Below are 25048 nucleotides of genomic sequence, written 5' to 3' on the forward strand. Positions count from 1 at the left end.
GGAAGAGATGCATAAGGCAAGGTGTGGGAAAAGGGTGCAGAGCTTCCATATCTTCTCCAAGCGCACCACTCTCCCCTAATCTCCACATGTTCACCAACCTAGAAGGTCCCCAAACCCCATCTTTTTTGTTTTTTAGGGAGGCTTTGTTACACAGGCATGATTGACTAAATCATTGGCCACTAGCAATTGATTCGACCTCCAGCCCCTCTCCCCTCCCCAATATTGGGGGTGGGACTGAGAGTGCTAGCCTCTAATCACAAGGTTGGTTCTCCTGGCAACCAGCCCTCATCCTTAGGTGCTTCCCAAAAGTTTTCTCATTAACATAACAAAAGACACCTTGATCACTTTCAACACTCAGGAAATTCCTCTCCAGCTGTGCCAGAATCTGGACCAAGACCAAATAAATATCTCTTATTATAAACCACAATAGCACAGCAGCCCAAGCTGAATAAGACAGATGATAGGGAAGAGTTGGGCTTCTGATGGTATATGTAGTAGGTAAGATGTAAGGCAAGGTGGGATTAATCCTGACACCTAACAAGGGAAGGTGGAAATCACAGAATTACATGGCACATAGCAGACACTCAATAATAAATGATTTTTATTGTTCTTAATATTTCTATTTTATCTAATCTTTGAGAACACAGTAACACATTCTCCTCAAGTGTAGCAAAGTAGTGGAATCACCAACTGATGGAACTGGAAGGCACCTTAGGGGAATCCAGTCATACCGTCTTCTTTCAAAGACAAGGAAACAGGGGTTCAAAGACAAAAACTCAGGCCTCCTAACTGCTGCACCATGTGTTTATCCTGTGAAACCAACTGTTAGATCCTGTGAATACTTACCTGATAGACATACATGGCAGCTGCTGTCACTATGCTCTGTAACAACCATATGTTTCTGATCCTCTGACACCTGGAGGCTTGCTAACTCTGGAGGGATTGACCTTCCCAGGGTTAGCCAATTCCTAGAGATAGTAAAGGACTCCCCTCTGAGTGTGCCTTTCATATGCAAACCAATCAATCCAGAGTCTATATCCCTAACCACCTTCTCTATCTGGCTCTCACACTCCAGGCCACTATCCACCTGCCCTAATCATCCCAGGGCCAGATACCAGACAACTAAGGACAGCCCCTATACCCCAGACTCTGTTGAAATTGTTCAAACTAGCAATCTTAAACTGCTTACCTCATCTCACCTATTATTTTTCATGGAAACCACAATAAAGTCTGTTGCCCACATTTCCCCCTCACTCCCTCTGCCTCCTCCCTGACCCTGGTGCTTCCCCCTGGTGGCCGTGCATGGTGCGATGTGCCCCACTCCTCTTGGAATCTATGAGTCTAGCAAACTATCTTCTCAACGACAGTCATCTCCTGATCCGTTAGCCTTGCCGTACCTAAATAATAATAAAATCTACATTTTGAAACATGCCCCCATGTCCTTGGATCACCAGACCTACTAATGGAGAGGGACCACAGAGCAGCTGTCCCTCCCAACAGTGCTCCATTCGGGGGCATCACTGTCACTTCCCAAACATCCACCATTGCCTCTCTGAATGTGGAAAACTGGCTTATTCTTCTTAAAGAACACCTGGGAAACCCTATTTGAAACATTCCACAATGCTTTCCTGGGGTTTCCTAGAGTGGTAGACCATCACCCTTGCAAAGACTCTAGGAATTTGTTTGTAGTTAGACACATCCTCGACTAGGCTGTTTCCCTTCTAGATCACTGAGCAGGGCAGCTGCAGCATTAAGCAAGACCAGGACCAAACTCAGGGGAGGAGTCAAGTCGGCTCCTCTGTAGCATCAGCTAACACACCAAAGGCCGACTTCTGAATGTAGGGACCATGGCTTCCCTACAGGATTTTGTGGGGAGGAGGTGGGAGTCAGCAGATTTGTGGGGATGAGGCTAAGGTGAAGTGACAGGTAGACTGTTAACCAACTTGATTATTTATCTAGAGGCTGATGCTCTGGCTTAGGGAGCCTGGTGCTGGGCTGGGTGGTCTAGGTCCATGGTGGATCAGACAGAATTTTAGATCCAATCTGTTGCATGGCTAGAGAAGCACAGACAGGCATCAGGAGTGTGGGGATTTAGTGACTTCCACATTGCACAGCTGGATAATTGGAGACAAGGAGTAAGTGGTAGAAATAAAATCTAAGAGGCCCATTAGACCCCCTTGGCTTCTCAGGCTTAAAGAGATTTCACAGCCAGAGTGTGAAGGGAGGTTGGATCTGCTATTACTGTATCGAACATTATTTACCACTTACTGAGTGCCTTTCACACACTGGGCACCAAATGGAAAATAAAACACAAAGAAGCCACGTCTGGTGCACAAAAGAAAGAGCAGGACTAAAGTTACTGCTGGTGTCCAAAACCCTGCAACCTCCAACCAGCTGTTTTAATTTTTAATTTAACCAATGAATCCATGGGGAAAAATAAGAAGATTAAAAACATGGTGTTCCTGACAACTTGGGATGCTGGAAGAGAGCTAGAACAACCATATTACCTGTTAGTGACATAGTCAACAAGATGCTGTTTGAACATGAGGCTCCACTTCTTAATTATATTCAGCAGAGATGCTTTAAAGGGTCGCACATCGATCTTCATCCAGCTGTCAAACACCTTGATGGGCTCCAGCCTGCACACATCTTCATACAGCTTTTCATAGGAGTCAATCTGCACTTTAAACTGATGGAGGAGGGGAGGATTCTCTGGGATGCCATCTTCTGCATGGGCTTCAATCTCCTCAGGTGTGAGGACATGCCCATACAACAGAAACTGACCCAGAATCTCCTTCCGGTCCTCCACATAGAGGTAGGAATATTGGCTGAAGGTGTTCCGATAGCTGCAGCACAGGGCCATCATGCTCTGGACCCTCTCCATGAGCACGCTCCGCATGCTTGCCAAATTGGCCAAGCCCTCCATGTCAACCTGGGGGAGCAAGACAACAGCAGACAGGTCACACCAGCTTCACAAGAAGTTCCAGATTTGGTTCGAGGGCAGTATGATTGTAGATCCAGTACCTGATAGTGGGGAGAGCCATTTTGTGCGGAAAGCCTTGGCACCAAAGAGGAAATTCTAAAAATGCTGGTGACAAGACCCTCAACAATGTCATAGAAGCCACCCTTCACTCCAGACTCCAGAGATGGATAGAAAACTAATTCTGGGATTGCTAAGCTCAGTTGTGCTTCAAATATTGGTGTGAGTCCTGCCTTACATTCTGAAAAATACGAAAAACAAACAAAACAAAGAATGACTAAAATAGGCAAAGTGCAAAACCCTTTTAAAAGCACTCAAAGCATTTCTTTAGATGAGCAGTTTGGGTATAGAAAAATGGAAATGTAAAATTTGCTAACACCCCTGAAAAGGTGAGGGTGACAGTCAAGCAGTGTTTGTCAACAGGGGAACCACTGACATTTTGAATAGGCCAATTCGTGTGCCGGGGCTGTCTCGGGCATTGCCAGGACATTTACTCTTCCTGTCCTCAGAGAAAACATCCCAGTTACTGATCAACCCAAGCTAGTTCCCTTCCACATTCCCAAATGCCTCCTGGGAGGCAGTACAGCCTCTGGTTGAGAAGAGGTTGAATTTGCAAAGCCGGTTTCTTGCAAGAAGCTGATTTTTTCTTAGGCACAAACCAGGCAGTTTCATTAGCAGGCACTAGGGTCACAGGAGTATATTTATCCAGGGATGTGTAGGCATGAAAAACAAAAAGAAGTTACAATCCTGCCTGTTCTGCTCCTTTTTCACAAAAATAGAACTTATTTTAATTCTGTAGTCCTGTAGTGATAAAAATTTTAAAAATAATGTAAATAATTAACCAGTCCCTGATTATTTGCTAGACTAAGTTGCCTTGCTAAATTTAAATCAAAATATAACATGGAGCAAGATGTTCCAAGTACAAGATAAATACTTAAGCCTACATCAATAGCCACTTATTTTCATATATTGTAGAAATATTTAGGAGACTGTCATGTGCTGGATACCACGGGTGGCAGAGACCACTCAATGAAATTTGTTATCCCCTTCTTCCCTATAAACAGAGTTATAACTAGGTGTGCAGCATTCCCCAGCTTGCAGTTAGGTGTGGCAACATGATTCCCTCACCAGTGGAAAGTGAGAGGAAGTGATGGGTGACACTTCTGGGCTGGGGCCCTTAAGAGAGCAGGTGATCCTTCTCTACATTCTCTTTTTTCCCTTCCAGACTAGAGCCTGGATGAGGCAGTGACCCAACTCAACCACAGACATGAAGACCAGGCCCTAGAGAGTGGCGGAACCACAGGATGGAAGGAACGTGACACTAACTTGGAGAACTCACTTTGGACTAGTACTTGGGGGACAGACTTCTTTGTCCTCTAAGCCACATTATTGATGGATTTTTTGTTACCATAACTTAGCCATTCTCCCTAACTAAAAAACTATGGGATTCTTAAAGATATGCAAGACTAGGGTCTTGCCTTCAAAATGGTAGGGATGATAAATCTGCATTATTGGACACAGAAGTATCCCAACAAATGCATATTTAACTTCAGGGAATGAAAGTTTACCAATATCATAGTAACTATCATTGTAGAATAGTTTAAAGAAAAACATCTATAAAACTTTGCTTTGCATATGTACTCATGATATATTCTATATTCCTATATGCGTTAGATACTTATAATTTAATAGATCGGGTTGCATGTAGTTTAAAGGATTTAAAAGACTTTCAAGAATATTTTGACTATATGAGATTTTTGCCCTATGTGTTGACATGAGAACGTAATCCCTATGTTAGATGCAATGCCAACATAATTGCCATATAAGCCAGATGGTTTTGGTGGTTCCACAACCTTGGTACAAGTAAATCACTTTAGGAATTGAGAAAGGGACGAGCATTTCTGGATAGAATGGGTAGCATTTAATCTAGGCAGGATTTGGGTTCTGAGAGACTACTGTGAGGCCAGCCTAAGCCATGGGAATTGTATTGGCTTGAACAAACTTGAGAAGGTGGAAATGGTAAGGTGGACCAGAGAAATAGAGTTGTCCAGCTGGGCTACGGCAAAGGGTCATGGTGATTTTCTTCTTCTCAGAGGCTACTCTTTTTAGGTTCCTTCCCCTCCCCTTGATAACCAATGCCTTTTAAATTTTATCTATAGCTCCTCAGCTCAGGCAGCTGCTAAGTCCAGTTCCTGCCCATTCTATATTCCCTTTCCCTCCCACTTCCATGGAGGGATGGTAACTTCGGCTATCTTGGAGAAACACTACCATCCTCTCTCTCTGTCCTCTTGCTCCCATTCTCTCCTTCTTACAAGAGGAGGACAAGTGACACATCAGACAGCCCAGGTCAGGAGAGCTGGAGAGCCATTGGCCAAGGGTGAGTCACTACATTTAGGGACCATCTCTTGTGCAGTGCCTGTGCTCCAGTGTGGCTGGGCATCTCCCTAGATCTTCTAGAGGAGGGCTGAGTGAGAAGGATCCCCAAACTTCCAATGTCAGAGGAGGTTTGTCTAGCTCACTAAGGTGAGCACTGTTGGCGCCAGTCCCTAGGAACCAGTTCTTCAGTCTCAGTGCCTGTGTTCCATGCGCCACTGGTTACTTGCCCCTAGGCTCTAGAAGGTGATCTCTCACCTTGCTGACTATGCTGGAGCCCTTGTTTCTTGCTGTTGGATCTCCTTGATTTGGAGAACTCCTGCACCCTGCAAGCAAAGACTATGCCTCTGACCTTAGTCACTCTACCTACCAAGGCCACAGGGGGTTTCCCCCTCCGAGCTACACCCAGCTCTGGGCCTTGCTCCTCTCTGTATTCTCAGTCGAGGTGTCAGGATGTGCTCTCTTGTATGGGTTGGATATCTGGACACTGATCATGGCCTACCTATTTTAATTCTGCATATGATTTCTTTCCTGGGTTGGACTTGACATCGTAAAGTCTCATCTCACTTCATCCTTTGCCTTTCCATTTTGACTAATTCTTCAATATGACCCTTGCTAAGCTCTTCAGAATCTACTGGAATGTGAAAGGTTTAATTCAACTTTATTCCTAATCTCTTCTGCCCTTTCTATCCCATCACTTACTAGACAAGGTTAGAGCTTACTATAATATCTCTGACTCTGTGTACCTTACCCCAGTGTGTCTACCATAATTCAAAGCCCTTATCTATCTTTGAACAGCTTCAAAGATTGCCCATTACCTTCTTAACATTCCTTTTCCTTCTGGAAGCTACCTCATTCCCAGCTTCTTGCCTGACTCTTTCACACTGAAAAACTTCTGTTTCTTCCACTTAACCTGGCTACTACAACCTCCCTGTCTTCTCAAAAGGCTACAGAGATAGAGTCATTAAGCTTGAAGGCTCGGAATGGCCCCCTCCCGTTGCCGTGAGTCAAGTCCAGAGGAAGCCGCCATTGCTAACTGTGCTTCCTGCCGCTCCATTTAGTCCCCCTCTTCACTGAAGCTTGATTTAGGTGGAACTGCTTTTGTTTTTGCTTTTGCTGTGGGCTTCCATATCTGAGGACCTGGTTTATCATCTGAGTTTTGAAGAGAGAGATGTCTTTTCTCTTTGAACCATTTGGAAACTCAGTACCTTTGCTAGTTTACTGTGTGTAATTCACAAAATGTCCGCAACATTTTAGGAAAAGTCACAGAGCACTCAATTGCACTTCACTGTAACTCAACAGATGCCATTACTGTTATCTTTCAGTAATAACCCACACCCATAAGCTAGTAAATACCAGTATTTTCCAGGAGGTACTTGAGGGAGCACTCAATGGCAAGAAAGAATCCATCCAGCAACATATCATCAATGTAGCTAACATATGTCTTCCAGATATTGGAAGTTGGATCTGCTGAAAAAAGACCCAGGTTTTCCTACAAAATAAAGAAGAACGGATGTAAACCATGTTTAATAATATGGAAGGACTTTCTAGTCATCATTAATGGGAATGAAAACGACACTCGGATCAAAAAAAGCATTCTTATGAAGAATGTGTAGCAAACCCATTCTGTCTAATAGATGTAACCACGGCTTGAAAGGAACACAAAGTTAATCTATGAAGGGAATGTGGTGTCTCATCCTGTCCCTAACAACAGAGGATGGGGTTGGGCCGCTTTCTCAGGAGGAATGTTGATGGATGCAGTATGTGCTTCATAAATGCTGACTGACGTACTATGGAGGAAGCTGCATCAGAGCAGAACTTAGGGTAGGTAGAGAGAGGCATACTAAGGGTAGAGGGCACTATAATTTAAAGCTTGTAAGAAAGTTGGGGTTCAAGCAAGTAAAGCTTTTCCTGGATGACCCTTAGAAATGTGCTGGAGTGTTTTGTTATTGGCATTTAATATTAACTGAAAACTTTTATCATACTGAGTGACTTAGAAAACAGATACACAGAAACAAATGCGCATGTGCTCTCTCTCTCCCTTTCCATTTTACATGATATAGTCCCTGACCTGGTGTTATGGCAAGTATAGACATCCCATTTACTCTTCATCATTTTCATTATTAAGCCTTTTTACAGCAACTTTCATTTATTTTATATCTTCAAAGAAAGCCATAACTACTTTGCACAAGTAAATTTTCTAGGTAACTCACACTTACTCCTTCAGGAAACACTGCTGTGTTGTAAACTCCCTTGCACGTAAAAAATCTCATGATCCTGCCTTGAAGTGACAAAATTCTAAAATTTCTAAAATGCATTACCTACACTTTTCCTTCCTAAGTAGACTTAAGATTTAATGAAAGTCCATCACCATGCAAATCATAACACAGGGACACTGCAGCGTTGCTCTCAGGTTTTATTAAGATGTGTATGTCTGTTTGCCTCTCTAATTAAAAACTTTTAGTTTTTATGACTGCTTTGTATAGCTGTTCTATCTCTTCCCTATTGTCACCCTATCAATATAACTATCTGTACCTTTCACCTTTCTACCTCAAATCTACTATGGTCCAAGGAGCAAACATGTTGGAATTTTCTGTGGACTAAGAGGAAATAGCTCAAGTTTTTGATCCTAAACAAAACAGAGGAATGAGATCGGACTTGCCCTTCTACTACAAACAAGTATAGACCTGGATACAGCACAAAAAACAGTTGTTTTGGGCAACTGGATGACAGACAGTACAGGCATGTGATCCTTGAGAGAAGGGAAGTACTCAAGGTGAGATTCACAACCAAGTGGCTTCCTACCTAGAGGCACTTTCCAAATCATGGCATAGGAAAATGCACCCCAATTAGATCATGATTCCTGCTGGGCAGAAAAGATAGAAATCGGAGTTTAGAGCTGCTGAGGTGGCTGAGTCTTCTTGAGTCTCTGGCTGAGTATCAAGCTGTACGTATTTAGGGCAAGACCCTGCAAGGCCTGGGGGCTCTAAGCTGAATGGAGACTGTGTAGGTCATACAGTGCTCTAAGATGTCAGTGTTCTAACAGAAATAATGAAAAGACCTTGCAGATAACCCAGGACTTCAGTTTAGACGCCAGAAATGCCATGGTTTAGGATTAGAGCCGCTCTCTTCTAGAGTAAGGCCTCTTTAGACCCTCCCTAACAAAGCTTAAAATTGAGCTTCAACAGGATCGAGCTGAACCACCGGTAAGTTAACTGCCTGCCAAAACAAAAACAAGCTCTTCCAGGGAAATAACACCCAGATTCTAAAATGGCATCCAACACGACTAGAACATGATAAAAAAATTACTAGACATGCAAAGAAGCAGGAAAATGTGACATTTAACCAGAGAGAAAATAATCACTAAGAACAGACTCAGAAAACAGCTGCCATACCAATCCTGGAATGCCTATTCCTTAGACTTATTTTATGTGAGAGAAAAATAAATTCTGCCACATTTAAGAAAACAGCCTCAGAAAATAAAATAGATGTTGGAATTAGCAGACAAGAAAGGCACAATTTGATTAAAAACTCCCCAAATTTGGTAAAAAAAGAATTAAGAAGCTCACACACTCTAAGCAGGATGAATATAAAGAAAACCTATTCAGGCACATCATAATCAAAAGGAAAAAAAGAGTCTATTAAAAGTAGCCTGAGAGACACAATACATTACGTATAGAGGAACAAAGATACAACTTATGGCTCGCTTCTCATCAAAAACATTAGAGGGTAGAAGACAATGAAATGACTTCGGAAAGAAAAATAAAACTGTCTACACAGATTTCTATATCAAGTGAAACTATCCTCCAGAAACAAAGGTAAAATAAGGACATTTTCAGATGAACAAAAACTGACAGACTGTGTCATTAGCAGACCTGAACTGGAAGAAATATTAAAGAAAGTTCTTCAGGCTGAAGAGAAATGACCACAGATGGTAACTCAGTTTTACAGAAAGGAAAAACAAGTCTGGCAACGGTGAGGATGTGGGTAAATATAAAACACTATAAATATTTTTTTCTTGAGTTTAAAAGCAAAAAATTACAATACTCTATTTTGGGGGTTATTTTATACACATGCACACACACACATACACCCCAATAGTAGAAAAGATGGGGGGATGGTTTGAATTGAACCATACTGTTGCTAGATTCCTATATTCCATGGCAAAACTCTAAGTCGATTGTGATTAGTTCAAGAGACATACTGAAACCTAGAACAACCACTGCAAATGTAATGCAACAAGGTGAAGCTTAAACACCCATTGAGAAATTAAAATAAAATACTAAAAAATATATAATTAGTAACAAGAAGGTGGGAAAGGAAGAGAGGTGGAATAAAAGAGATGAGGCAAACAGAAAACAAGTAGCAAAATGGTAGACCTAAATCCAACCATACCAATAATTACATTAAATGCAATAGTCTAAACATTCCAATTAACAGGCAGAGTTGTTAGACTTCGAAAAGTAAGTTTCTACTATATGCTGTCTGTAAGAGAAGAAATTTGAATCCAAAGAAACAAACAGGTTGCCTGTAAAAGGGTGGGAAAAGGTGGACAATGCAAAGAGCAGGAATAGTGAATCTGGAAGGAAAGGCAATAGTAGTATTTTCAGAAAAAAATAGACTTCTAAGCAAGGGAGTATTATTAGATATAAAAAGGGAATTTCATAATGATAAAACAGTCACTTCATCAGGAAGTTATAATAATTATAAATGTGTTTGCAACTACTAGCAGAACTTCAAATACTTGATGAAAAATCTGACAGAACTAAAATATTAAATGGACAAATCCAAAATCATAGGTGGAAATTTTAACACGCTAACTTCAGTAATTGGTACAACAAATAGATAAAAACTCAGAAAGCATATAGAAGATCTGAGCAATACTATCAACCACTTTGAACTAATTCATATTTATAGAACACTATACCTAACAACGGAAGAATAAACATATTGTTAAGGGCACAAGGAACATTCAATAAGACAAACAATATTCTAGGTCATAGAACCAAGTCTCAGTGAGTCCCAAATGATTGAAATCTTACAGAATATTTTCTCTGACCACATGGAATTAAATTAGATATCAATTTCATTAAGATATCCAGAGAAGCCCCAAATATGAGGAAATTAAACAATACACTTCTAAACAACCATTGAGTTAAAGAAGAAATCACAAGAGAAAAATTTAAAACTGAATGATAATGAAAATGAGGCAGATAAAATTTGTGGAATGCAACTAAAGCACTGCAAAAAGGAAAATTTGTATCAAATGCTTGTATTAGAAAGGAAGAGAGGCTTAAAATCAATACTCTAAGTTTCTACTGTTATAGGATAGAAAAAAAGATGAGCAAATTAACCCCAAATTAGCTACAAAGAAATAAATAATAAAGAACAGAAATTAATGAACTAGAAAACAGATAAAGAAAATTAACAAAGTCAAAAGTGCAACATTTTATTGTGCTTCAAATGATAGATAACCCAAAGATAACAACTGTGATTCATTATTGACTTTGTGAATGAGATCAAGCTGTCAGAATTTGCCCTATGGCTACTTTCATAGGTTTGGAGTTGGTGGTCATTTATAGCTCTTTTCCACTGTTCAGTCTTTGATGATGGGACACAAGCTTGCCCTGATCACAATGCAGGGCAGAGCCTTACTGCATGAAGCGCAGCACTGTGCGTTTTTTCTTCTCTTTAACAAATGCAGTTAGGGATACCATGGTAATCTCTCATCTCTTCAGGCTCTATAGAGCTATGTTATGAAGAAGATGTTGGAGGACCACACGAGGTTGTATGGGTGAGTTGGGATGGTTAATGCAGTAGATAATTTAGCATTCTGTCCTAGGTAGCTCCTTCTATCCCCTTGGGGTTTGGTGTGGGACTTAAGTCATGTGACAACTAAGTGCTGTCACCATTAAGATAGCATTAATTTTGACACTCTGATACCAGAACATGACTTTGTAGTTCCCCTACCTATTAGCTTTAGTTCTTTTACTATCAGTATAAACTTCTATCCCTGACTGCAGAAGACACAGCATCTATTGATTGTTCTAATTTCCAAATCACTTCTTCCACCTAAAAACACCTCTTGATGCTTTCCCTATACTCATGGTATGTGTGTCTGAGAGGTTGGTTATTACCTGAACAAGGGCATGAATCTTAAGGCCAGATTCTTTGATGAGGTTGTAGTATTTTTCCACTCGATCATGTTGATCATCCATAGAAAGAAGGCATTCCTTTTTCCCATCTTTTCTCTTAAATATTGGAGACACCCATGTTTTCATGATGCTTTGAATCTCTTCCACATTGTTTTTAGTTTTCTGAATTCTTTGTTCAAGATCATGAATACTATTGGTGATCTGAATGACATAATCCCAAATGCCTGCTCCCCAAAAGAAATATAATTAATTGAAATAGCTTACAGTAGCATAGCTAAAGGTCTAGTTGCTATGAAAGAGGGACTCAATACTCATGGGTTTTATAAGACTTTTCTGCACAGGTTACTTTATTATAATCAGAGTCTTTTTCTTCCCAGTTGTATCAAAAAGCCAACTCTTAGCATAACCCTGATTATGGAGGAAAAGAAACAAAGAGGTAATGCTTACTTAAGCACACAAAAGTTGGTACAGTTGTTGAGGCATCCTAGTGCAACTTGATGACTTTATTTGGGTTAATGAATCTTTTTTTTTTAAAGCACTTTCACTGTGTTAAATGTTGAAAATGTCATTCCTTCTTGTATATGGAATAAACTTCTAACTTGTTTAGTATGGCATTCCAAGACTTCCATGAGCTGACTGTGATCTTCTTTTCAAACTTTAACTCTTCTGAGGATCCTGATGCAAATTAATCTCCCCTCCTGGGGATTCATCACACTCTATTTTTAACTCTCTGATGGCTTTTTATCATAGCCTGTATTGTACAATTTAGATTATATATATGTCTGTTGTCCCCACTTAATGTGAGCTCTTTGAGGGTAGGGGCCATGTCCCATACACCTCATATTTCATATTCTCCCCACCGGTCCCTCACATGGTACGCTGCACATGTTAATCAATCCATGAAAGTTTATTGAATTGAATTGGAGGACACAAGAGAAGCAAATGCATGGTTCCCTCATTAAGATGTTTAGAATCTAGTTAAGAAAATTAAGTAACAGTGATAATATAGTAGAAATCTTCATTCATGGAGAGTCCAATATATGCTGGAGACTGTGGGAGATCTCACGCAACCTCTAAGCCTCCCCAAGTGCATGGCAGCAAAGTTTTCTTACATACTGATCAGATCCAAATAGAAGAAAGAAAAGGAATACTAATCCTCCTTGCCTTCTCTGCTTTAGATACATGTCTGAGGAAAGGACAGACTTCTGTTTCAATCCCAAATTAGATTACCAGGAAATCATTTGAGCTTCTACCAACTTTATTAGAATCTTGACTCCCAACCTTTTCCCCAGACTCCAGGTGGTGCCTGTTACCTTCTGTTTTCCAGTTCAGAGTCTCCTCTGCAGCTTTCAGGTGGAAATCAATATTTTGAAGCTCTTGCTCCACTAATGGAAATTCCACCTCTAGCAGAGTTTTCATAACCTTGTTGTACCAATTTGCCATCAACTCCAAATTAGCCACAAGCTGCCGATAGAATTCCCTGGAGGAGAACATGGCTGCTGCTATCTCGGGGATGTGCTTCCTCTGCCCAGGTTCAAGATAACTCATTTCTTTCAGCACTGAAATCAGCTGGGGAAAAAAATCGACATAAGTGGCTATAATTCAGTGGCGGTGAACAGCAAGAATATCAGTGAAGGAAAACCCCAGGGGACCTGAAGGCCTTCTGGGTCCCTTCTTAGCGTCTGCTCCTACTCACTCCTTAAATCTAGTTTCAGAGAAGGGAAATTGAGTATTAGGCAGAAGGAAGATGACTCAGAAAGCAGCAAGGTTTACTGAATCTGTTAATCACAAACAAAGAGTAGAAGAGGGAAAATCTGAGAAAGGAGACGTCCATGATGGCAGGGGAGGGTTCTGCTTTGATGCTTCGGGGGGTGTGGCTGATGAGATTAGAGGTCAGGCTGATCAATTCAGTTCCCATAGAGGGATGGTGGTATGAAACAGGAGGATCATCTGGTCTGGGCCACCCAGATGCATGAGAAGTCTCAGATTTAGACTTCTGGCATTCTCGTCAAATGAGGTCATACACATAGTCATAGACACTGACAAGATTGAGAGGAGATGCCCACTGTACAACACTGTTAAATATAATCATTTGGAGTATCCCATAATTTCTGTAACCCTGTACTGGCATGTCTTCGTGTTTTAATCTACTAGGAGGTCAGGAAATAGAAGCCACCCAGGCCCTCTGAACTTCCATGGGGCATTGTGTTTAGTGGCAACTGCAGAAGTGAGAAGCCAAGCAGATGTGGTCCAGTGAAAGAGAGAGAGGCCGCCAGCAGGGTTGCCAGGGGCCCTGCTCTTCATCCCTTGCTTGTTTATCATGGCTGTCTCTGAAACTATGAGGACTGATGTGATTGGTGTAGGTGACAAAACAGATACCAAGCCATAGATTCTCTGTCCCCACCCCCCACCTCCACTTCCCACCCCCCACCTCCATATCAAGACCCCTGGGCTCCTAGCTCTCTTTCCAGTGGCTCTGGGCCAGCTCTTCACTGTTGCCCAGCCAACCCTACTCAGGGTCAGGACAAATGCTAACCATTTGGTGGGGAAATGACCTCAGTCTCCTAGTTTACTTTGAAAGAAGCTCAAGATAGACATTAAAAATTTAAATGTAAAAAATGAAAACAAAAAATTAAAAGAAAATGTGGGGCTATTTATATAATATTGAGGCAGAGATAGCCATTCCAAACACAACCACAAAATAAAAGATAAAATTTATATGTATAAAATATCATACACGGGGGCTGGCCCGGTGACGCAAGCAGTTAAGTGCGTGTGCTCCGCTACGGAGGCCCGGGGTTCACCTGTTCGGATCCCGGGCGCGCACCGACGCACTGCTTGGCAAGCCATGCTGTGGCGGCGTCCCATATAAAGTGGAGGAAGATGGGCACGGATGTTAGCCCAGGGCCGGTCTTCCTCAGCAAAAAGAGGAGGATTGGCAGATGTTGGCACAGGGCTGATCCTCCTTACAAAAAAAAAAAAAAATCATACACATAATAAAATGGCACACTTCAACTGGCAAAAACATTTGCAGCAGATTTTTTAATATTTGACAAATATTCTAGCAAATTCACAGGCAAAGAGGGCACTTTCCACTCGAAAGTTGGCAAAGGACGTGAACAAGCAATTCATACAAGAAGAAATAGGAATGACCAATGAACACATGAAAAAAAAGTTCTACTTTACTAGTTGTCAAATAAATGCAAATTAAAACAACACTGACATATTTTTCTTTAGTTCAACAGGCTGGAAGTGATTTGAAGAAATGAATGCTGTCTTGCTGGTGGGAGAATGACTAAGTTCCATTTTATGAAGTATAAATTGATAATATACATGAAAAGTCTCAAAATGTGAATACTCTTTAGCCCAGCAATCCCATTTCTAGGCATTTTTCCCAAAGAAATAATTAGGAATGATGCAATAACTAAAGATATTTATTGTAGCATTATTTATACTATATTTTATCCAACCGTAAGATGCCATCAATCATAAGATTCACTCTTATTTTATGTCCAACTAAGGAAGAAAGAAAAAATATGGTTTATTAAACTATAAACACATGCCATCTTCAGAGATGTTAAGATGTAAAAAAAAATGTGCGTCCTAGAATCAATTAAATACAGATTGACAAAACCAGAAAACAATTTAAATGGCCAACAATAGGGCACTTAAAATAATTTAAATAAATAATTTACATAAATTTATATATATATTTATTTTTTTTTTGACCCACACAATTCTCATCCTGGCTCCAAAGGGGCAAATCTCTGATCATGTCCCTCTAGAACGATGTGTGTGACTGTTCACTTTTGCCACACTGCTTAAAGTGGGACGTCAAGGGATGTTCATAGCTCTTCTTTGACTTGCTGTGTTTGTAGTTGTCTCCTCTGACTCACATTATAATTCAGGTATTTACATACCCCTCTCACCTTTTCTTTTCTTCTCTCACTCCTTTTCTCTCCATCTTTTCCCTTCTATCACCTACAAACACCTACAAAGCACACTATGTGTTACACATTGGCACAGAGATAGTCCTTGCGCGTGGAGTATTTGGAGGAGGAGTGGTCTGTCCTCTAAACTGTCTTCCACCAAGGACTTCATTACTACAGTTATAACACCTAGACTATGGCCTAGTTGGTAATCCAGATACTCATCTCTTTGGGCATTTAACATTCAATATGGCTCACGGCGAACGCTGATGAAATTACTCCAAGGAGTGAAATGAGTTAAACAACAGACTCACGTATTACCCGAGTGAGGAACTGGACCTTCCAACTCCCTTTGTTGACTTTTACTCCAGTCAGAATTGATGTTCTACTTACACTGCAATATTCTCAAAAGACACCAGCATGCTATCAGCTTAGTTTTCAGCAATCTCTACCCCACATTCCTGGAGAACATGCCATTAAGACTGAAGTGGGTGACTGCTTTTAGCTCAGTGTGGCTGATACTTTATTTTTAGCTGGATAATGTACTTCCTGATATGGGCTAACTTTGGTTATCATTTTCTCCAGCATTAAGCTTTCCACGGCTGCTACAATCCATGCTCATCTTCCACCCTTCTGATCATCTAGACCAGGGTTTCTCAACCCTGACACCATTGACATTTTCAGACAAAAAACCCTTTGTTGTGGGGCGCTGTCCTGTGCACTGTAGGAAGTTTAGCAGCCTACCTGGTATATACCCACTCTATGCTACTGGCACCCTCTCCATGTTTGACAGCCCAAAATGTCTCCAGGAGGACAGAATTGCCTTGGTTGAGAACCACTAATCTAGAGTCTTATTTCCAAAGCTACTCCTTTGAGATTTATCATATGCTATCTAATAAAGACAGATTTTTGCATGTTAAGGTTCTAGCTCCCAACTAGCTTGTGGGTCCCTTGAGGGCAGGAACCAGGTCTTATACTTGGTTGGCCCTCCAGCGTCTGGTCAATGGCCTTCACGTGTAGCTCACGTTCAAGGTAGACCTAGGAGACTCTGGTACTAAATGGTTGATAATATTGTTATTCTATCTGTCCAAAGATGGGTAGCAATATCTGTTACCTGTTTAAATACCTTCTGGAATTTCAGATAGTGCTTTTTGATGAGTTAATCTTAAGTGTAATTGTTATTCCAACTTTGTATATGAAGTCAAGTTCATAATATAGCTATTATCATATGAAAGTTCAGAAAAATATTATGTAATATTTTCTGTTGTGCAAAATCAAAGCAAATATATTAGCCAACACTGGAGAAAAATGTGAACATTGGACAACTTAAGAAAACAGTACACCGCAAGATTCATCCCAAAAAGGAAATCCAGATTGCAAATTTTTTTGAGCAGCGTTTGCATATTCTTATAAAAAGTCTTTTTGCCTTTGAAATCAGCAGAGTTAAACATAACCCTTTAGGAATCCAAAAGGAAGTTACTGCCATCTGACTTACTTGTGGGTTAAAGTTGACAGTGATCTGCTTCATCTCTGGGTCACGTTTCAGAAGTGGCCGGGAAAGGTTGTACTGTGACTTCTCTGATACTGTCTGACACCAGTCATCATAAAGCCTTGTCTCATACCTGGGAGGATCAGAGACAATAGCCATCTCATAAGCACCCTCCCAGCTCCCCAAAGCCTGGCATTGATGAACTGAAGATATATATAACATACCTGTCTATAACTAATAACATATATAACATATATCTCTATATAATATATATTATATGTGTGTGTGTCTATACATATATAACATGAACTGAAGACACTATTAATAAAATTTCTGAATACACTCTTAAGTCAAAGTCCTTGACTCAGCCAGGCAGGGCAGCTCTTGCAAGTAACCCCTCATTTCTAAAGGTGGTGTAGCTTAAATCAGAGGAGAATAGAAAGAGAGATTCTAGGCAATCTTTTTGAGGAATAAGGGAAGTTGTGGTTAGTCTCAGTGAACACCGGCAGAAGTTATTGGGTAAGATTTGCTCTCACACTAATCTTCATGTAGCTCATGGACATTCGCCCTCAGTCATTACACACTGACTGAGCACCTACCATGTGTGGGGCTTGGGAGATAAAACAATGAATAAATACCCCATGGTAAAAGCAGCTAATGGTGGGACCCCAGGTAAACAGAATGCAGCAAATACAATGCTAGAGAGATGTACAGAGTATTAGGCATCTAATGGCAGGGTTGCTTGTGATAAGGAGAACGCCAGGGACGCTGTCATGGAAGACGGGCCGAAGTGATGCTTGACTGAGTCTCAGAGGATGAGCAGAGGTTGGACAGTGAAAGAGGAATGAGTGTTCCTGGCAGAAGCAAGAGCATGGACAGAGGGTGGAGGCGAGAAACAGCAGACTGTGTGCCAGAAACGGCAAGTGGACAGTGTCGAGGCTGGAGAGGGAGGCAAAGGCCACACCAGGGAGAACTTTCCACTTCACATTAAGGAGTAGATGGGAGGCACTTAAAGGCTTCCCAGCTGTGGGGTGTGGTGACATTATCGGATTTAGTAACAGTGTGGGCACGGAGGGGCACAGATCCGGAGCAGGGAGCCGTGTTAGGAAGCTGCTGCAGTAGTTCAGGCCTGAGAGGTTCCGGCCTCTGGTGAAGATGTGGCTTGTGGGGACAGAGAGGAGGGGACAGATTTGAAGCTGTTTGGGAAGGAAAAGGGAGAGAACTTAGGTTACCCGGTAGGTGGAGGTGCCATCAATTGCTTTGTCTACACAACGCTCAGCATAATCATATCTATAAGCATAATCATAATGTCCACAGTCCCACTCTCCTGAATCAGGAGAAAGAGCAAAAGGGAGAGGGAGGAGGAAAGACAACAGGCTGTTTCTAGACCCTGCACCCCCAAAAGACTTACTGCAGCGTTAAAGCAGGAACAACTATGAACCCATGTAAAGCTTTCATCCGTATGCTTTCTCTGTAAAAGGACACAGCAAGTATTTTTGAAACTTCTTGTCTCTTTGTCCAGCACAAACTGTTGCTTTCTGCTCAGTGAGCAGCTGCTGTAATTTTCCGAGACACTGATCTCCAAGTGCCACAAGGAGCGCCCCAATTCTTCTAGCTCTGCTGAGTTCATGCCCCTAATAAAATTACACTGGAAAAGTGTCTGTTTCTAGAATAGAGCTCTATTCCCCAGAGACCCTGTGTCTGCAACCCAGAAGCACTGTGCTCACAGATATCGTGGTTATAACATAAAACACAGAGTGGCATTTCGCAGCCACTGAGGAATCTGCACAAACTCGGAACTGCAAAAGGCATCCTGGGGGCTGTGCCATTTGCAGAACAATACAATCCCGGAAGCTGCTTACTTTTCCAGCAATGAGAGCATATCTTCATATTTTTGTATCATTCGCCTTCCTTCGGCAGATTCCATGCAACTACCCACACAAAAGAGAGAAAAAATGACATCAAATTAGAAGAAGTCAAAATAATGATCTGAGTAACAAACTGCAGTATAAAAGGAGAAGAGATTGAATAGCTTCCTGGGCTAGTTTCCAAATGCCCCTAAATGAGCCTGTCTTCTTCTTCCTGAACATCCTCCACAGGCCACTAGAGGGCAGCTGCACGTCCTGAAATCCAGGCAGCCCCTCAGGTGACACAGATGGCAGAACCTCTCCCCCCATGGCTACACCAACCCCCTCACCCTAGCCCAGCCAGTCATGCACAGGTAAATGAAGTCCTTCAAACACCTGAATAAAAGGGAAATTGAGACATGAAAGAAAAATTCTAGGTGTTGCAGTTTTCTGTATTTAAGAAAAAAACTGTCAACATTTTATATGTATAACATTATATATGTGTGTATATATGTATATAACAATGTTTTATGTATGTATATAATAATGTTTATGTATATATATACACCACACACACACATATAAACATTGTTATATACATGAAACATATATATGTATATTTCACCTTCTCTGAAATCCATCTAGGACATGTGATGAGAAACTCTGCTACTCATTACTCACTGACATGTTTACATGAGGTTCCCTCCCATCTCTCACACCCTCAAACGTGTACACACACAATGCACATACATGCACACACACACATGCACACACACACACGTGCTCACACACACAGACACACACTTGGAGGGAATGCTGAGGACCACAGAGGAACGTGAGCAGAGTTTGGCCTGAGGTCCCGTGACCCACACCTGCTCCCCTTGCTTGACACTCCTTTGCAACAGTAAATAAGAGTCCAGCCTCTGGGAAAACTGGGGAAGTGTTTGTAATTTTCAGAAACCTTCACACTAAGTGTGTTGAAAGGTCTGTTTTTGTTTGTTTTGCTAGCAAAATGAGGCAGCTTACAGCAAAGATTCTTTAAAATCCATTTGCTGTTTAAGCCAACACAGTTTTTTTCACAAGATCCCCTGAGCTTTCAGTGTAAGCCCTCACGCCTGCAGAGGAAGCATTGGATTTCCTGCTGTTTTTTCCAGTTGCTTAGTTCCCTGTCGTGGTGAATGAGCAGATGCGTCTGCGAGGCAGCAAGCAGAAGTGAAAAGGGCTTCCGACCAGGTGGGTGGGCTCACGCCCAGCCCTCCCCTCACAAGCTGTGGGATTTCCACACGCCTCATAACCCCAGATCTCAGTTTTGTATCTGGAAAAGAGTGAGGTTAGAGGACAGAGCAGCTTCCCACACTGGGGCCTGTGGCAGTCGCCTAGAAGGTTTGAGAAGTCACAGGAACAGGTGTCATGAAACTCCCTGTAGATTCTACTTCAATTCATGGTGTGGAATCTAAGACATTTTTAATAACCAATACATATATATTATAGAGTACAATACAATTGTGAATTCATTTTTAAAACAAATGGGAATTTTCATGGGAGTTGTAGAGGACATGGTGGTGTGCCATTCAGATCCCCTTTTGGGACCACCGCAAGCCCCACCCCAACCTCCCGCCACCATGCTGGGAGTGCTGGATGCTGATGAATCACGGTTGCCTCCCTCTTTGGCAACAGCCTCAGCCAAAGAGAGCTGCCTTGTCCAAGGTCACACTGCACCCTCCGAAAGCCCACATCCAACAACTAGCTGATGTCAGGGCACAAAGGCGGGGCAACCCTGAAGAGCCAGAGTTCCACACTGGATGGGCTGAGGCCTTAGTTGGAACTATACCGCAGCTCAACCTCCTTCTGCCTGATCTCATCCCCCCATTCCGTCACAGGAGTTCTTCTCAAGAGCATCCCCATAAATTCCTGCACACATACCTCAGAGTCTTCCTCCAGAGAGCCTGACCTAGGACAGCTACCACAGTCCACATTCCTAGAAGCAGCCCTGCCACCCCTCCCCACCTGTTCACATAGCATCTCCCTCCTGCCTTGGGGGCATGTTTGAGAAGATGAGGGCTCAGCTGTACTCCAAGCTAAGCTTCCTACAGCTTGGGGTTCCCCAGAAAGAGCTCTGGGTTAGAAGCCCTGAGACCCTGATGCTTGTTCCAGTTCTTTCCTTGGCTCTCTCTGGGACTTTAGGCATGTCACCTCATTTCTGTCTGCCTCAGTTTCTTCATCTGCAAAACAAAGAACTCTCTTAGAGCAGAGGCTGCAAATGGATCACCCACTGGGCAGACCTGACCCACAGGCATGTTTATTTGATCTGTGCAGAGTTTGAGAAAAAGTGGAATGCTTGCTAATTTTAAAGGTGGGTGTTTCACATACAAATCCAGATTTTCAGCTTTCCTCCAACAGTCAGGAGATTGCTCACGTGGAGTCTGCTTGGCAACACTGGATGGAGTGGTGACGGCCCCCTTCAGACCCCATCCTGGCTGTCTCGCATAGTCTTCCCGGCCTCTGAAAGCGTTCAGTCCTGCCACCTGGGCCAGAGGGCCTCTAAAGTCCTTCTTAGAGCTTAACAACCTTTGATGCCAATGTCCAGACCCAAATTCCTTTGTTTCTGTTGTGTTTGCCCAAGCAGGTGCTTTCAATAAGATTGAGTCTTTAGAAAGAGGGGTCAGAGAAAGACCGCCCTTCCCTAGGCAGCATCCTGAATGTGACATTGCAAACAGCTCTTCTCTCTCATTTGTAGCAGCTGAGATGCTCTAAACAGCTTGGCTTCCAGACTCAGCTGTAAGGTAGGACAATGGTTTCCAAACCTGGTCACCATCAGAATTGCAGGGGGAGCTTGCTGAGGAAGCAAATTCACAGCCCCCAGCCAGCTCTGAGATTCAGATTCAGTAGGTGAGGGGGGGCCTGGGAATCTGCATTTTAACAAGTGCTCAGGGTATTCTAACTCACAAGGTGCTTATGCCATGCTTTAGGAAACACTAGACTCCATTATTTTCCAGCGGCCTCAGTAGCAAAGAGACATTGCGTCAGAAGGAGACGTGCAGAAGAACTCCATAGAGCTTGAAAACCATGACTCATTTTCCTCCAGAAATGAATCTCATGTAGCACCAGGAATCAGCTCGTTGTCCATCAAGCCTCGTTTAGCACCAAATATATCAGTCTCATTACTGCTGGTCAATAGATATGTGGTTGCTATGGATTGAATATTTGTGTCCCTCTAAAATTCATATGTTAAATCATAACCCTCAATGTGACGGTATTAGGAGGTGAGGCCTTTGGGAGGTGACTAGGTCATGAGGGTGGATCCCTCATCAATGGGATTAGTGCCCTTATAAGAAGAGGCTCCACAGCGTTCCCTCACCCCTTCTGCCATGTGAGGACACAGTGAAATGACAGCCGTCTATGAACCAGGAAGTGGGCCCACACCAGACACCAAATCTTGCACTTTCATCATGGACTTCCCAGCCTCCCGAACTGTGAGAAATAAATTTCTGATGTTTATAAGCCCCCTAGTCTATGGTATTCTGTTATAGTAGTCCAGACGGACTAAGACATTGGTCAATTGCCAGAGATGCAAAGATGAGGATGATTTTCATGCTTCAGGTAAATGAATTGCATTTCCACAACACTCAAAATCCAGAGCCAGAGCAGAAGCCTAAAACAAGCCTCCCTTTCAGGAATAAGATACTCACGGGTATGTCACGCGTCTGAAGTTGTTGAAGGGACCCTGAATGCGCTGCCTCAGCTCCTGCGCCCAGCGGAGACCCCCGGCCACAGCAGGCATGTTCTTGTGTACGGAGGAGAACCCTGGGGACACGGCACGACCAGAGGGAGGGGAGGCTCTAGACTCCCAGCCTGCCCTGCCAGGAACACCTCCCCCCAGTTATTCCACTTTTGCCTCATCTACCTCCACGTACTCAAGTCTCCCTGTGCTCACACAAAGATGGGCCTCCCCCATCTTTCAGGACTCAGTTCAAGGCCACTTTCCACACAACTCTCCCTCAAATCTCCCAGCCCAATTCGTCTTGTTTTGTTATGATTCTTTATAACTCAAGTCAAGCACTACTTATATTCTGCTTGTGTTACTGTCAACTCTGTTCTACATAGCTGGTGTGTTCCTTGAAGAACCACCTTTTAGAATTAAGTATTCTATCCCTTACCTTGGCTTGCCTCTGCATACAGTCCCACAAATGTGTCCTGCATATAGCAAGAACTCAAGAAATGTTTGTAAAGCTTAATTGAACTTGTGTTTGACTTGCAAACAGCTAAGACAAGGCATTTATGAACTGCAATAAAAATGAGACATCACGCTTTGGCATGGTACCGCCCTCTGTCAGGCTCCTGCTGGGCCTCCCTCCAGAAGCATGGTTGCCATGGCATTAGAAGGGATCAGAAGCTTTTCTCAGGCATGTAAAAATCTATTGTGGAATTGAGGTATGTTGAAGATTAATCAGCGTGGCAACATTGATCAAGTGTGAACTCATACATTATGCTAAGGTCTCAGTTGACCAGAGGCGGTCAAGACTTCACTGCTCTGGGTCAGCCTGCCAATCTCAGCCCCAGATACAAGGAAATGCACCGTTAAATTAATTCTACGATCACCCATTATGGTCTGGAATTTCAAGCAAAAACGTTGTGCTTGCTTTTCTTGGAAAATGTCATAAATCCATAGTGGACATTTAACAAACACAAGAGGAGTGAGTCGCACCCTTCCCAGGAACAGAACTCTCCCATCCAAATCCCCCCGCAACAAGCCTACCAAGTTCTGCCTCCTCCTGGACACGCTGACTGTAGATTAGCCTCACTGTATCCAGGTCTTTGTTGAACATTTGGATGAGCACCAGGTATTTATCAGATACATCTTGTGCTATCAGTGGTCTTTCGAGGAGGTTTCCTGCTATGTCTAGCAGCTACAGAAGAGGCAGAGAAAGAAGAGGAAAAAGTCACAGATTCAATCTTTCCAAAGTTACATAAATCTTGTTTCCTGGCTTTTCTTTTATATGTCTATCAATGTAAGAGGGTCAAAAAATCATCACTGTGCAACTGGATCAATAATTATTAATAGGTGGATATTCATAGTCTGCCCCTCTCTTCTTTGTTTCTAAAGGAGAAGGGTTCTCCTGTCTGCTGAATTATCTACCAGAACTTCTGGTGTTCTAAGAATCCAAGTAAAGGGTAAAACAAAGACAAAACTAAAGATGTCAGAAAAGTTAAGCTGATCTACATAAAGAAAGACCTAAAACAGAGTAGGAGGGTGAAGAGGAGAAGAAAAAAAGAAACTAAGTGGGCTCTGTGTCAAGGAGAATTTGGAAGGCTAAAATTTGAGAGTGAGAGCAAGAAAAAAGTTTCAGAGAGACCTAATTCTGGAACTAATTTCTGGAATTAGTTCAAATGCCTGGAGAGGGAAATCCTATAGTCTTCCTATGTGAGTTATGGAAAGGCAGGTACTTATTAAAAAGAAAAAAAAAATATATATATATATATATTCAATGATCCAATGGCTAATGAAGCCTGGCAATTTGGGTCACCCAATATTCTAGAATAGCATGGATTCACCCATCCTGGCTTTAAGCCTCTTCTACAGCTGTCCCACCAGTCATCCAGTCTACGTTTGGACATTTCCAGTAACTGGAAACTTAACTACTTCTCAAGAAATCGTTCCATCTTTGGATAGCTTTGACAGAAATATCTTTCTTCTATTGAGCCAAAATCTGCCTCCTTGTAACTTCCACTGATTAGTCCTGGTTCTAATCTTTAAGGCTTTACACAACAAGTCTCTTTGTAGTTTATAGAAGATCTATCATGTTCTACTAACTCTTCATGTTTCAAGACTCAGATTCTCAGTTGTGCAGCCATTTATCTACTCACTGTCTTGAACCTTCTCCTCCACATTCTTGTACCATCTGATCTGGGCAATATAGAGCAAAGTACAAGTCTTCTTATTCTAGTTACTTATAGTTGAATCCTACAACCAATTACCTGGTAGGTGGTTGAATCAACCTGTTAGCAATGGTTAAATAGCCATGATATTGTAGAGCCATCGTTTCAGGATGGTGACTCTTCACTTTTAATGAGTACCCTACTGATAAGGTCCAAAGAGAGCATTCCAGAAGAAACTATTGAAAAGTATATTTACATCATCATGTTTTCAGAAAAGCATTACTAATCAACCTGAGAAGCCCAGTTCTGCACACTCCCTTGTCCTAGGACGCTCACAATACCTCTCTACTAGACTAATAAGAACGATTAATATCCTCAGGAACAAAACCATTGGAAGA

The 25048-nt window shown here is 42.2% G+C and overlaps 1 protein-coding gene across 1 annotated transcript in view; it reads right to left on the reverse strand.

Annotated features, from left to right (window-relative positions):
- DNAH9 (dynein axonemal heavy chain 9) overlaps positions 1-25048 on the reverse strand; it is a 305906-nt gene that overhangs the window by 251470 nt on the left and 29388 nt on the right. Inside the window, exons 9-17 of the mRNA XM_058559699.1 lie at positions 23530-23680; positions 22463-22577; positions 18789-18857; positions 16933-17059; positions 12822-13077; positions 11491-11732; positions 6710-6845; positions 3025-3221; positions 2508-2932 (exon numbers count right to left, since the gene is read on the reverse strand). Coding sequence (XP_058415682.1) covers positions 2508-2932; positions 3025-3221; positions 6710-6845; positions 11491-11732; positions 12822-13077; positions 16933-17059; positions 18789-18857; positions 22463-22577; positions 23530-23680 — 1718 coding nt within the window. The remainder of the gene's footprint in view (positions 1-2507; positions 2933-3024; positions 3222-6709; positions 6846-11490; positions 11733-12821; positions 13078-16932; positions 17060-18788; positions 18858-22462; positions 22578-23529; positions 23681-25048) is intronic.

Source organism: Diceros bicornis, chromosome 18, assembly GCF_020826845.1.
Source record: "Diceros bicornis minor isolate mBicDic1 chromosome 18, mDicBic1.mat.cur, whole genome shotgun sequence".
Classification (NCBI taxonomy): domain Eukaryota; kingdom Metazoa; phylum Chordata; class Mammalia; order Perissodactyla; family Rhinocerotidae; genus Diceros; species Diceros bicornis.